General features: G+C 35.0%; 1 protein-coding gene across 2 annotated transcripts in view; it reads right to left on the bottom strand.

The window, feature by feature from the left end:
* Positions 1–251: 251 nt before the first annotated feature.
* The window catches only part of LOC132129774 (terminal uridylyltransferase 4-like), a 40,734-nt gene continuing 27,083 nt past the window's right edge, over positions 252–13,902 (bottom strand). Inside the window, exons 20-30 of one of the 2 annotated variants that reach the window (XR_009428576.1) lie at positions 11,215–11,328; positions 11,038–11,115; positions 9,720–9,897; positions 7,860–7,907; positions 7,699–7,781; positions 7,497–7,612; positions 7,253–7,407; positions 4,164–4,267; positions 2,495–2,635; positions 1,577–1,729; positions 252–897 (exon numbers count right to left, since the gene is read on the bottom strand). Coding sequence is in view for 1 of the 2 variants with exons in the window: in XM_059541529.1 (XP_059397512.1) it covers positions 815–897; positions 1,577–1,729; positions 2,080–2,635; positions 4,164–4,267; positions 7,253–7,407; positions 7,497–7,612; positions 7,699–7,781; positions 7,860–7,907; positions 9,720–9,897; positions 11,038–11,115; positions 11,215–11,328 (1,668 nt within the window). In the remaining variant the exon portion in view is untranslated. Of the gene's footprint in view, positions 898–1,576; positions 1,730–2,079; positions 2,636–4,163; positions 4,268–7,252; positions 7,408–7,496; positions 7,613–7,698; positions 7,782–7,859; positions 7,908–9,719; positions 9,898–11,037; positions 11,116–11,214; positions 11,329–13,902 lie in introns of both variants that reach the window. The other variant, XM_059541529.1, reaches the window with a different exon arrangement.

A 13,902-nucleotide genomic window follows, 5' to 3' on the forward strand; every position in this document is an offset into this window, starting at 1 on the left:
TACTAGCACTTTTCCTTCTTTTCATTTATAAAAAAAACCTGGCTTTGCGTTCTGTACTAGACTAAGTGAGACTTGTCATGGCACTTGTATACTGTTGTTGTTCTCTTGTTGACCTGACTGCTTCTATTGTTCTCATTTGTAAGTCGCTTTGGATAAAAGCGTCTGCTAAATGATTAAATGTCAAATGTAATTGTTCCACAAAAACAAAGCCTCTAAGTTCAAAAAGACTTATGAACTCCATTGGATTATTTTAAAAATATGGTATTTTCCCACAAATGGCAGAGGTCATCCACATGTTGACAGATTCATTCCAACCTTCAGTATATAAATACATAAAAGCAACACATCAGCATGTTGGTTTGCTTTTTCTTTATTTTTTTGGTCTTTTCTTATTTTTTTTTTTTTTGCTGGTCTTTTTTTGTCTGTTTTCTTGGTTTGCTATAGGGAAGTTTTTGGCACTACAATTTTCTTATTGGGTTATGTTTGATTTTCCTATCTAAAGCATTTTCCTTATGCAAGCAAAATAGGAATACAGCTAATAAAAATAGTGAATATATTTTAAATCCTTATTTTACACAAAATAAAAACACTTTGTTGGACCCCTCCAAAAATAGGGGTAATAAAATATTTGACATTTTGTATCACAAATCAATGTGATGATACACACAGAAATAAAAGGAAAATAAGACATAAAAACTGTACAAAAAAGATAAAATTCATTTAAAAAAGTTTCCAAATCACCAAATGATGCCAAGTTAGTCTCTTTTTCTCTAAGGACCTTGGGCATTGGTTTACAAAGTAAAGTGTTATTTCTTCATTTCTTCTGCTGAATGTAATTGAGATTGCCGTGCCTGCCATGTTGAATAAGCGGGTAATGTTGATTTGCCACCAGAGAACCTGCAGAAAGGCAGAAAAAACTTATGAGTGGAAACTTTTTATTTATCATTGTGCATCTGTGGCCTGTAAATCCATCAAGAGGAATATTGAGTTAACTTAAAGTCCATTAATAACATGTTGAATGAATCAAATGATTCTGTTCAATGCACAGAATCGGCAAATTGAGGGAATATCATAAAAACAAATCCACATCATATTTCATCCTAAAGTCAAAAGAAAGTAAAATAAGCACTATTCTAGAAAGAAGCAAACTTTTAGAACAATTACATTTGTTTGCACTGGAACAAAGATACAATATTAAAAAGAAAAAAAAAAGAAAAGAAAATAAAAGAAAAAGAAAGAGAAATGCTTTTTTTTCTGGACACTTCCTAATTGACAAAATAATAAACAATCATGTTGGTTTGCTTATTTTGTCTTATCTGCTCTTTTCCTGTCTGTTTTTTAGTTTGCTATAGGAGAGGTTTTTGGCTCTACATAACTGACTTGTTCGGTCTTAAAGCTTTTGTCCTTAACCAAGTACTACAGCAAAAATAGCATGAATGAAAATAAAATAAAAATTGTTTTATTGTTGACATTAATGGAAAATTCCGTTGTTACATTCTACTTGCAATACAGACATATACACTAGGTTTGAATGTTTTATTTTCAACAAGTCAGACAGATAGAACAGCACTGGTACCTTGTGAGATGAAGGGTTTGTTGGGCTGATGCAGGTAGGGTGGCAGACGGTAGGGCATGAAGGATGGAGACAGCGGAAACGGAGCAGCACTGCTGTGCTCCCAGGACCGAGTGCCCTGAGTCACAGCGCCAAACTGAGACGGGAAATTAGGATCTGAGATGTAGAGAAAGAAAACAGTGAACACATGGCTCTGTACTAAAAGAGAGCAAAACAACCAACACTGAACCATTATGAAACCTTACTTATTTCATTAGACTGTGATTTCAGAGGGTTACAGGTGAAGCAGCTCTAAAAGAGCACAAGCAATCCAGTAAAATCAGTTCCCAGTGTTTAGACTAACAGCTGTGGAGTCACCCAGTGAACCCAAAACACCTGTGAGACCTACCTGAGCTCACAAAGAGACACTGCACTGATTTCACTCATCTCTGAAAACATTTTCATAAAGCTTAAGGATGTTGCCTTAGAAAGCACCACGTGAAAGTGTGAGCACCACGTGTGTGTACCTGTTTTGTTTACTGTGCCGTTCCCCACTAGCGGCCCCGGATTGAGATGGTGATTGTGCCAGGGGTGCACCCTTTCTCTGGCCGGGCCGCCGCCCACTCCACCAGCCACCCGTCCCATCGACGGCTGAGCGAATATGATGCTGGGGTCGTTCAGGTTCATGGGGGCAGGGCTCACCGCTAGCCCGCCTCCATTCTCGCCTCCACTGCCCCGGACAGCAAACTTTAAAGCTGGAGAGGTCGGGTGTCCGGGGGCGGTGGAGGCCCCAGAGCCCTGGATGAGAGGGCCGTGGATGGGCCATGAGGCAGAGGTGAGGGGTGGCTGCTGGGGGTGGGCGGGAAGGAGGCCCAGCGCGGAGAGCCCGGCGTGATACGGCCCCGGGTGGGAATGGGGGAAGCTGAAGATGGGAAGCTGGACCTGAGCAACCTGCTGCTGCTGCGATTGGGAGGGTTTGGAGGTAGAGGATGTAGAGGAAGGCTTGCTGTTCTGCAGAGAGACGGACGAGTGGCTGTAGGGAGACGGCTGAGGGGAGTACGGAGGAGTCTGACGCGTATCAGACTGGAAGTACACAGACAGAAAAAGTGTCAGTTCATCCAAAAACAAATATATAGAAATAAATTCTGTTGCTGGATGACACTAAATATTTGCTATAAATTTACACTGACTGTTTTTGGCAAACAAAAATTAAGCAAAACCTTGGATATCACAATCTTTATACGCTTTTCATGCCAATATCTGAAAATATCAGCGTACCGTGGTACCCTCATAGTAGTTCTTGTAAGATTTCTCAAGTCATCGTGTATAAGTAGTGTAAAAAAGTAGTTTCTTTAGCAAAGAATTGCTAAAAATAATTAAGAGGAGGGGTGGGATAAGTCTGCTTTTTTTGAAAACTTGATTGTGTTTCTGGTGTGCACTCTCACCAGTTTTTCACATATTTTACCTTTATTCTAAACCACTGTTTCTGTTCACCTAAATATGATCTGTTGACTTCCTGGCTCTATGAAGCCCATTCCTGAGAAATACACAATGGGCTCAGATTGGTTAGCTGGCCCAATGTGTTGTGATTCACTATCTGTCTAGCACACAATGTCTGGAAAAGTCACGCCCCTTACCATTATGAGTAGTTGCATGTGCTCCGGTATATTGTAAACAATGGCGTCAATAATTCCTTGTCAATTTGAGCCTGAATCAGACCCAGAGAATATTAGTGATGAGGACTGAGCAGAACCTGTGCTAGCACAGCTCTTTCAGGACGTTTCAGAATGGTGTTTTTTTGTTGGTAGTTGTATCATATTTTTGAGATTCACTGTTATTTGTAAAGGTTACTGCTCTCTCAGTTAGCTTTTGATATATGGTTTTATCATTATTAAAGCAGAATACATGATTGCATTGTAACATTTTTTTTTTTTTGCAGGGTAACTGTTTAATTTCTAACAGTAACACTCAACTACAAATAACTCTTCCTCTTCTCTAAAGCAGCCCAACATGGCCTCATCAGGGTTTATGCAAATTTTAGGGTTTGTGATGTCACCAACCCAGGAAGAAGCTCGTTGTAGTCCCTACCAGCCGTGTGTTGAATTCTGTAAAATAAAAAAATCTCCCTTTGCACTGAACTTTTAGCGTTGTACCTTTGCAGATGTTTATGCTCAGTTAAAATTTGCATAAAATTATTTAAAAAAATTATAAAAGGCAAATACAAATATAACTCGTATATACGACAAATCTTATTATGAAATAATTGGTTTATTTAGTGAAAAAAAATAAAAATAAATTACATTCACCGGAAATAATTACTAAAAATAATTAGATAATTTAGTATTATAATAAAAAATAAAATATAATATAATATAAATTGAATAAATATATGAATTGAATAAAACTTCCTTTTTTTACTTACCTGTGCATTATTAGATTAAGTGACAAGTATTTAAAATATACTTGGCAACAATGAATGTTTGGTCCAATTTTTTTGGTCGAAGTTTCAGTTGACTAGCACACAAAATACTGAGAAACATCAACAAGTACTTAAAGGCAATGGATGTCTATCCCCCAGCCACAGCTGAGAGCAGAGAGTTTAGGTCCTTACACATTCAGAGGGCTGTCTGTTCCGTCCGCCCCGATCCTGGACTGAAGCACTTTGAGGAATGGGGATGGACTGAGAGCTGGCCATGGCCCGGACCATGTGAGGCACTGGAAGAAAAAAAAAGAGAGGAATTACAGTCAAACCCTTTTATATACTGTCTCCTACAGAACACAAACAGACCAAGACTATTAATTATAAAGAAAAAACAATTGCATTATAAAATCAGCGATGACAATACAATATAAAATGACTATCCACCGAATAACTGTCTACTTTGTTTCGCAACACAGAGCTAAGCAGTTTTCTTTGACTTCCTTTCAACTCAATAGCTATAACAGGTAAATAACTAGCAATAAAGAAAGCATAGAATAGAGAAGTACCTGAAAATACAGTAAACGCTAAAGCTAATTATGCTACAAACCATTGTGTTTATGATTATGAATCAAAATAATATGAAAAAATAAAAATATCAATATGCAACATAACAGACTATCTTTAACCAGGTAAAATAATGGTGGATGAAACCAGAAGCCAAGCATATTTAAGTTGAAAATGCCTGTGTCCATGCTTATGTTAAAAATAAGGTGGATAAAATTAATTAATATTCATCTCTTTTTTTTTTGTATGTATATATATATATATAATTTTGTTCTGGTATATATATATACATATATATATATATATATATACATATATATATTGTATTATGGAATTAATGAATATTCATTAACTATTTGGGCTTTTTAGTAGTTATTTTATTATTAATAGTAAAAATGAATGATAAAAATTACAAATATATAATTATGTACAAAAATAATAAGAATACAAAAACTGAATTTTACTCTATTTTAATTCATTACACGTTAATTCTACTTAGAAACTAAATATGGAATAAGTATAAAACTATTAAAGTATAAAATATATATATATATATATATATAATTAATATAACATCTATCTACCATACCTGCCAACCTTGAAGAAATTTAATGAGTACTACACAACAATGAGTACTTTGAATGGTATAGTATTGTATATTGTTATTGAAACTTCATAATGTTTCACTTGATTATACATTTAGTCAGGAATTATAGTTTGGAAAAAGTCTAACTAGTAAAATGTTTACACGTTATGTGAAAACTAGCACAAGTATATAAATAAATAATATGAGACTTACTCATGTTTATTATCTCTGCTGAATAAAGTGCTTCATTTTTTTTTTTTTATCTGAGGAAATCCAAATCTCAAATACTCAACCAAATCACATTTTGGGGTGAATTATATCTTATTCCTCTCATCGCGAAGCAAACAGTAAAATAAAAATAAAAAAATTATTTAACATAAGAATCTGAATAGCGCGTTCAGCGCGGGGGCGTGGTCGAATTAGAAGACAATGAAGGGAGATGTGAAAAACGGACATCGTGTTGTTTTCATATGGATTACTTTATCACAGACTATTTGTTTTCAGCGGCACTTGTTTAGTTTAAAAGGAGACATGTCAAGCTTTCTATAGATATCTCTCTCATGTCTCTTCGTTGAGTATTCCCTGAGTTAAAGTTCATTTTAATGATGTGTTTGTAAGTGAAGATCAGCGCAGACAAAGGCTGCAGACAGCACACCTCATTTGTTATCTTTATTTTATAAGTGCACAAAGTTTTGTTGTTATTATGTCTGTATCCAAATAAAAGTAGACACTTTAGAGATTCGATTTTGCTCTTATCTGTACGATCAAAACTTAGTGTAATTTAAGTTCTTTTCGGGGTTATCAGGAGAAAATGACTCATAACGCGTATACGCGTTAATCGACTCAAGAGGGTTGAACAGAACAATTCAAAACGAAAGAAAACAGACTGCTCTCTGCTTATGTAATGTTAATCCGTATGAAATGTGCATTTCTCTGACGCGTTCACTACTGCGAAGATCACGAGACAGCATCGTCAACTTTATCTTTGCAGTCGACACGACATTGATACAGAAAACACTTGTTTATTAATAATTATATTCATAAAATATTCATAATCATTACTTTTGCCTGTTCTTTGTGACAGCTTTTAGTTGCGTTATTGGCAGCGCCCCCCTTACATGTTAGCCTACATGAACGCGTGAACTGAACTGAGCTAGTCACAGCTGGACTGCTTGTTATGATGTCATGGTCATTTTTAATGTTCATAAATTCAATTAGGCTAAACATAGCCTAACTGTTACCTTTATTTTACGTTAATCAGCACCTGGCCTGTCTAAAATCTTCTAGATTTTAAGCCATTCCACCACTTTCCTAACTGCCAACTAAGCTTGTGGATAGGAGGGGCAGGTGGGCGGCGGGTTAACATGCACCGCTCTGATTGGCCGAAAGCTTTTCACTCCACTTACGCACTGTGGATCAGTGACAGAATCAGCGTAATAGATTGCATAGAAACTGAAATCGGCAAAATGCGAGACGCAACAAAATGCGTACCTAGAGAGCAGCGAATCGTACAAGCGTACTTATGGGTCAAAATGCGTGCAGAGTACGAAAAATGTGTACATGTTGGCAGGTCTGATCTACTAATAAATAAATAAATATTAGAGGTGTCATGAGACACTCATCCCACGAGAAGAGATAAGACAAGATTTTTAGACTTTTAAAGAAATCCTCAATGATTAAATATATAGAGAAAAAATGTAGGTGCATTTTGAAATTAAACTTCTATTTTAATTTATTATATGCAGCAATAAACAACATGTAAACTAAAAACTTTTTTGTTGCTCTTTCTGGATTAGCAGCAGCATGAATGATTCATTAACATTGACAGCAACAAACTGTGCTTCTCATGCTCCTCTGTCACTCGCAATGTCTGGAATAAGATCTTGTGGGTGTTTGAATTGAGATCGCCATCTTTAAACGATTAATTGTGCAGCTCTAATGTAAACCCTACAAACTGTTTTGCAAGGATATCGTCACGTTCTGGCGAGACACATCAGATCTTGCGCCACGTGTTACATTTATTAAATATATTCATAAACTGTTTGAGCTTTTGAAAATGGTCTGAGAAGTTCAGCTCTAGAGGCTTCATGAACTAAAAAATAAATGAGCTATATTAGCTAAGCTGTACCTGGTCCAGACACTGCTCTCTGACGGAGGTGTTTGTAATCGGGACAGTCTCTCCTCACATGACCCATATCACCACACTGAAAGCAGCGTCTCTCTCTGGGCTCCCTGTCCTCCTCCCTAACCTCCTCCTCACGCTCATTCTCCTTTTTCTTCATTCTGAAAACAAACAAGATCAGCTAAGCACTTTGCCTCCCATGTATTATTGCTGTAAAAAGTAATTGTTTCTGCATGTGTAAACAGGGCACCTGCGCCTCTTTGGACAGTCCTTCATATAGTGGCCGATCTTCCCACAGATCCGACAGCAGCGGTCATTAGGAGCCAGTTCACCGTCTGTCAGCACCTTGGAGTCAAAGAAGTAATCCTGACAGAGAGACAGAGATATGAAGATGAAATGAGATCTGAAATGAAGGATAAATGGCACTCAGGAGCAGTTGTAGTGTGACTCACAGCCTCTGTTCCAGGGTGAGGGTAAAATGGGGTGCCAAACAACTTTCTGCCATTGATGAAGGCCTTCATGATGAAGTTAGTCACTGTGTACAGAGAAAACGAGTGAGATAAAATCACCTGTATATTTACTGAAAGTTGTGGAACAAGATAGTTTTGCTTACTTTTGCGCGAAACACCAGCCCCAAGATTGTGATTCAAGTCAAAGGGATCTGTATATAAAAAAAAAATTGGTAATGTAAAAATAGCATATTCAAGGATCATGCAACGTGTGTTTTGTTGAAATAAAACATTGGAAAATACCAGAATTCTAAAAAGCATCACATTTAGTGAAGTCACCTCAACTTTTGTCTAAATATATAACATAAAATTGCAAACATTTATAATATTAATAAAATAGTTTTGACTAGGGCTGTGTATTGCCAACAATCTGGTGATACAGGGGTTGCAATAGGATATATTGTGATACTGTAAGCAAGGCGATATATAGGGATATTTCTTATTTTAGGAATAGTATATATTGTAAGGAAAGCTTTCATTAAAAACACCGCCATAAGCAATAAATAAATAAAAAAATTTTAACCAGAACACAGTGGGATCTGCATTTGTAATAATCAGTCCCTGTAACATTCATGTTATTGAACCACTTTTTGTGCAGTATGAGTAAAGGGGGGTAAATTAAAGTGCTTGCAGTATCCTTTAATAAAACAATATAAAAAACAATAAAGGCATAATCTGAAAAACCAAGCATTGTGCATTATAAAGAATAATATTCTGAATATATTACAGTTGGTTTGATACCCTTATCTTAAACGGTGTCAGAGTTTAATTTAAGTGGGTACAGTATATAAAACATTTGAAAAATATGGATTCAGTACTGTATATAAAAACAAAGGCATAATCTGAAAAACTAAGCCTTGTGCATTATACTGATTAATATTCTGTATATTTTACAGTTTGTTTTATACCTTTAGATCAGATGGTGTTGTCGTTTAATGGATTTATATTATCGCATACATTAAGAGTTATAAAATTATTTTAAAACACAAAACGGATATTCAAAAACTTTGCGCAATAACAGGGATGTTTTTTTCGGAACATTTTAGTATTGGTTTTATATTATAAATGTCACGTAGTTAAATTGTTTAATTTAAAAGTTTTTTTTTTTTTTTTAAATATCGATTTTTATAAATATTTTATAAATATTTTTTTTTAAATATCGATCTCAAAAATTACGTTTTTGAGATTAGATACAGTATCGCCAAACAAAATATCGCAATACTCACGTGTATCGATATTTTCTTACACCCCTAGTTATGACTTTTATACATATATATATATATATATATAGTGACATACAGCCAAGTAGGGTGATCCATTCTATGAATTCGTGCTTTGCATTTATATACATACACACATTTATTATAATATAACAAATTTTACTGTAGTGCAATACATATTGTAATTCTACTAGGAAACAATGGAATAAATATAAAATAAAAAATACATATAAAAATGAAATTAAATATTATATTAATATATTATTAATATATTAAAAGGATAAATAATATAAACAAAAATATATACTGTCAGTTATGATTCTTTGTGTATTTTGTGGAACCTAATTACAAAAAAAAAATTCTTAATTCAGTAATTATAAATAATATAAACAAACTATTATATTCTAATTAATATCCAATTAGTTATAAATTAATCATAAATGAATAAAAAACACAAATATATATATATATATATATATTTTTTTTTTACTGTATATTAGTGCATTAAAAATGTTAAACCTACTTGGAAACAATGGATGGATTAACAATAAAATAGAAGTACAAATTTATATTAATACAATTATTTTAAAATCTGTTTTTATGATGCAAAACAGATCTGGAGAGGCTGAATTAATAAAAATAAATAAATAAAAGAATTAATAACCTGAATAAAATAACTGATTTCTGTGCATTTCAGAACAAAGAAAGAGAAAAACGTTATGAGTCATAAAAAGCGTTTCAAACCTTCGATTGCGATGCATTTGGACGTCCACTGTTTCTCAAAGGTGGTAAGGCGTTTGCGCTGGCGGATGGAGATGACATGCTCTTTAAAATCAAACTCTTCTGTGTAGAAGCGCAGCAGGCCGAGCCACAGCTCCCCTACGGTCTCCTTATTCTGATGGATCTCTGGCAGACGCCGCCGCTGGACACCAGAAACACACACACCTTCACTGATGCAAGCTGAGTGCTCTTCAAAATGCATCAAGCTGCAGAATTTGTTTACAGTCTCCAAGTGTACAAATGTTAAATATTAGAAACTAAACGCGTGTCATGTTAAGTGAGGTTGGCTAAATATGTCAATTATTTCTTGTTGTTGTCGTTGTTAACAACAAAACAAACGAATACATACTAAAATTTACTGTTTTTCTTTGTGTATTTAGTGACAATTGCAAAATACACAATTATAATTATTAAGATTATAATTATAAATTAAATAAACAATATAGTATACTATCCGTTATTGAGTATTACTTAGTATTATAATTATAACTAACAAACGAATATATATATTATCAGTAATATTTTTTTGTGCATTTAGTGGCAAGTAATTACAAAAAAATAATTGGATTAATATTATTTTTTAAATAATATAAACAAATATATATTCATCGTTTTGTCTCTTTAGCAGGCAAGAAATTACTAAAATAATTAGATTACTCAGTATAATTATGAATTATATAAAAATAAATATATACTATCAGTTACTGTTTTCTTTGTGTATTCAGTGACAATTACAAAAATAAATAAAATGCTTAATATTATAATTAGAAATAATATAAACAAACACATACTATCATTTATGGATCTTTTTAATTTTTTAGTAATTACTTGTCACTAGATGAAGATCCAGAACTGATTGTATGTATTTATTGATATTATTTATAATTATATTAAGCATATTCTTTATTTTTGTAATTACTTGTCACTGAATACACACAAAAAAACAATAACTGATAGTATATATTTATTTTTAATAATTAATCTAATTATTTTTGTAATTACTTGTCTCTTAATAACAGAGGATTTATTATTATAAATTATAAATAACAAAAATAAATATTATCATTTAGCATTTTTATTTGTGTATTTGGTGAAAAGTAAATATTAAATGGTTTATATCTTATATATAAAAAGAATATAAATAATCTTAATATAAATTGTTATATAAAGAAATTAAATTAATAAAAATTATACAATTCAAGTCGAATGAAACCTCTTCAACGTTCTATGACACAAACAAAATTGCCTTGCTCAGAAACAATCTCAAATCAATCCCACTCACTAGCTCATTAAGGTCATCAAAGAAGAAAGCGTTCCAGCCGTCCACCATCCTCTGAGGAACAGTGTTCCCATCGAATATCTGCAGAAGAGCACAATCATTCAGTACCATAGTACTGATATCTGATACAATCAGTGCACCATGGTACTGACACAGTATTTCTGTGTAAGTGCTATGTACCTCTTGTAACACAGGGACAACTGGTGGTTCTCTCTGTTGTAAGTAATACAACACCATGAGGATGTAAGCATAGGAGGACAGACTTCCTCTGGAGGCGTCACCAATATCACAGCGCTGCAAAACACACATTTACATTTTCCTCTAGTGTGCATGTAGTCAATACTATAGACCCCTTAAAAGTTTGTATACATTCCAACGTCTCCGGGTGGGCGGGGCTTAGCTGGTGGCAAAAAGAGGCGCGCACGCAATGTTGACAAGTGTAAGCTAGCAAGTTTTAGGAGGGATTTATTAAACATGGATGCAGAAGAAGGTTCGGAACTGTCACAGCGGGACCGTGACAACTATTTTTTTAAATTAACTCTCGCGGATGGAAGCAGGCTACCTGACCCATATGCCATACGGCCAAATGAATTAATTTTGGGTGGTATGGGGAATTTTGTCAAGGCTTATTTTCTAATGTAACCTATCGCTGGACGAACTATGATTAGCAATGTGTATTATTTTAAGAGACCATTCAAAGGATGGCACACACATCTATCGCTGTATGTTTGTTTAACATTAAACTAGCTAGTGCACTAAAGGTTGGCGACTTTTCACCTATAAAACAGAAACTTGCTGATTTACTAGATAAAACCAACACACCAGTTCATATGCATAAATTATTTTACCTGATATGAAGTGTGCACTGCAACCACGAGCATTATTTATTATCATCTCCGTCCAGTCTGTACGCCGTATTGCATTCAACCACAATTGTCTTCTTGATTTCTGTGAAGTAATGTCTGCCGGGATCCGGTAAAACTTTAGTTTTGAAAGAAAAGTGCTGTTCCTTCTATTCTGGCAGCCAAAAACACAACAAGAAGACATTTTAAAGTCAAAACCTCAAACTTTTACCGCACCTGCTATGAGTTCTGCCTTATGTTTTGCCTCCAGCTAGAGCGGTGACGTCACAGTGACGTAGGCGATTAAGGGGTCTATAGCATCCAGTACTTTCCAATGCACTGAAAAAAGGATAACGTAACGAAACCATGGTACGAAAATGGCATGCACCTATCGTGAGTGACAATGCAGGTAACAACAAGCCACAGACATTTATTGGATAGCATAAATCATGTTCACGATGTCTAGCATGGTCTTGAGCCTTTCCTCTGAATAGATCAACCCTCCATTCAACATGGTTTTTGGCTCCCTGGATCCAGGAGCTGATTGGCATGATAGATCGAAATTTATCAGATCTCTTTTCAGTACACCTTTGTAACTCAGTTTAGGCCCTTCAACGGTATGGGTACCTTTCTTGAGCACACTGTGCAGAATAGTGTGGGGAATGTGGGAGGGGGGCATTCTGGTCACATGACGAATGCATTTTAGGCGGGAAGAAAGTGGTGCACTTTTTGTCAATTTAAACAGATTTTATCCCTCCAGGTCTTGTCGAGTATAAACCTTAGGCATCTAGTGTGGGAGGCACTTAGTCGAATCTCTTCATACCAGCATTCAGCGCCACACAACAGGATGCTCAGAACATAGATTTCATTATACTCTCATATCATACTCTCACTTTGGTGCAGACAGATGCTTATTCTGCCACACACCATTTGTCAAATGCCTAAAAGTAGAAGCTGCTTTCCCCAACCTGACTGAAATTCAAGATATGTGAACTTTCCCACATCAAAAAACTGAAAACCATGTGTGTTGGCAGCAAGTGACATAGGGTCTATTTACACCTTGACACTTTTCTGCGTTCTCTCTAATCAGATATCAATCAGATTTTTTTCAACTCTATCATTTACACTTGGCCACGTGAACGTATCTCGGCAAGCGGATATATATCCGGTCTTAAATTCCAACGCTAATTAAACTGAGTATGCATCAGATTTGCCCTGCATTTTATTCATCATCAGCTAATTTCAAGATCAAAGAACGCAACAGCAGATAGAGTACTGGAAAGGTAAGTTAATCCTAATACTTTTTATGAAGATGATTGTGTCGAGAGTCTGCGACTTTCCCACTGCCCAGTCCTTGAACTATGATTATCACCTCATCTAGCTCTGGGTTGTGCATCGAAGCAATTCTGAAGTGGACAGTCCTGTAGGTTAGTTATAGTTTTATAACTCTATAACTCACTAAAGTGCTCTATCCAACACACAGCTTTTCTTATTCATCTTCAATGATGGAATCATCTTTTCAAGTCTGGGAAGTAATTCCTATTGCAGTTTTGATAGCTTTATACATAGCTTTGATATTTCTAGAATCTCTTGCAGTTTCAATATTGAAGCACAACATGTCCTTGTAGTCTTGGGCACATTTCTGAACAGATGCTTGTGCTGCTTGTCTTGTGGGTCTTAATTTGAGGCGGACTAGAGCTTGACGCTTTTCCTCAAAAACTGGTTGGATCATTTGTAAGGAGGCATTATACCAGTCAGTGTTTTGTCTTCTTTTCTTTCCCAAAGTTTGTAAAGCAGTGACATAGATCACATTTCTCATGGCTTCCCAGAGACTGGGGTATCAGCAATGTTCTGAAGCGTTTCCTTAAGCCTGCTACAGTATTTCTCTCTAAGATTTAGGAGCTTTGTTTTGTGAATGTCAATCTTTTGGGACTGTTTCACTTAAAGATGGAAAGGCTTTGGTTCAATGTTTATGAATGACACAACTATATTGTGATCAGTGTCACAGTCGGCACTGTGATATGTA

Source organism: Carassius carassius, chromosome 46, assembly GCF_963082965.1.
Source record: "Carassius carassius chromosome 46, fCarCar2.1, whole genome shotgun sequence".
Classification (NCBI taxonomy): Eukaryota; Metazoa; Chordata; class Actinopteri; order Cypriniformes; family Cyprinidae; genus Carassius; species Carassius carassius.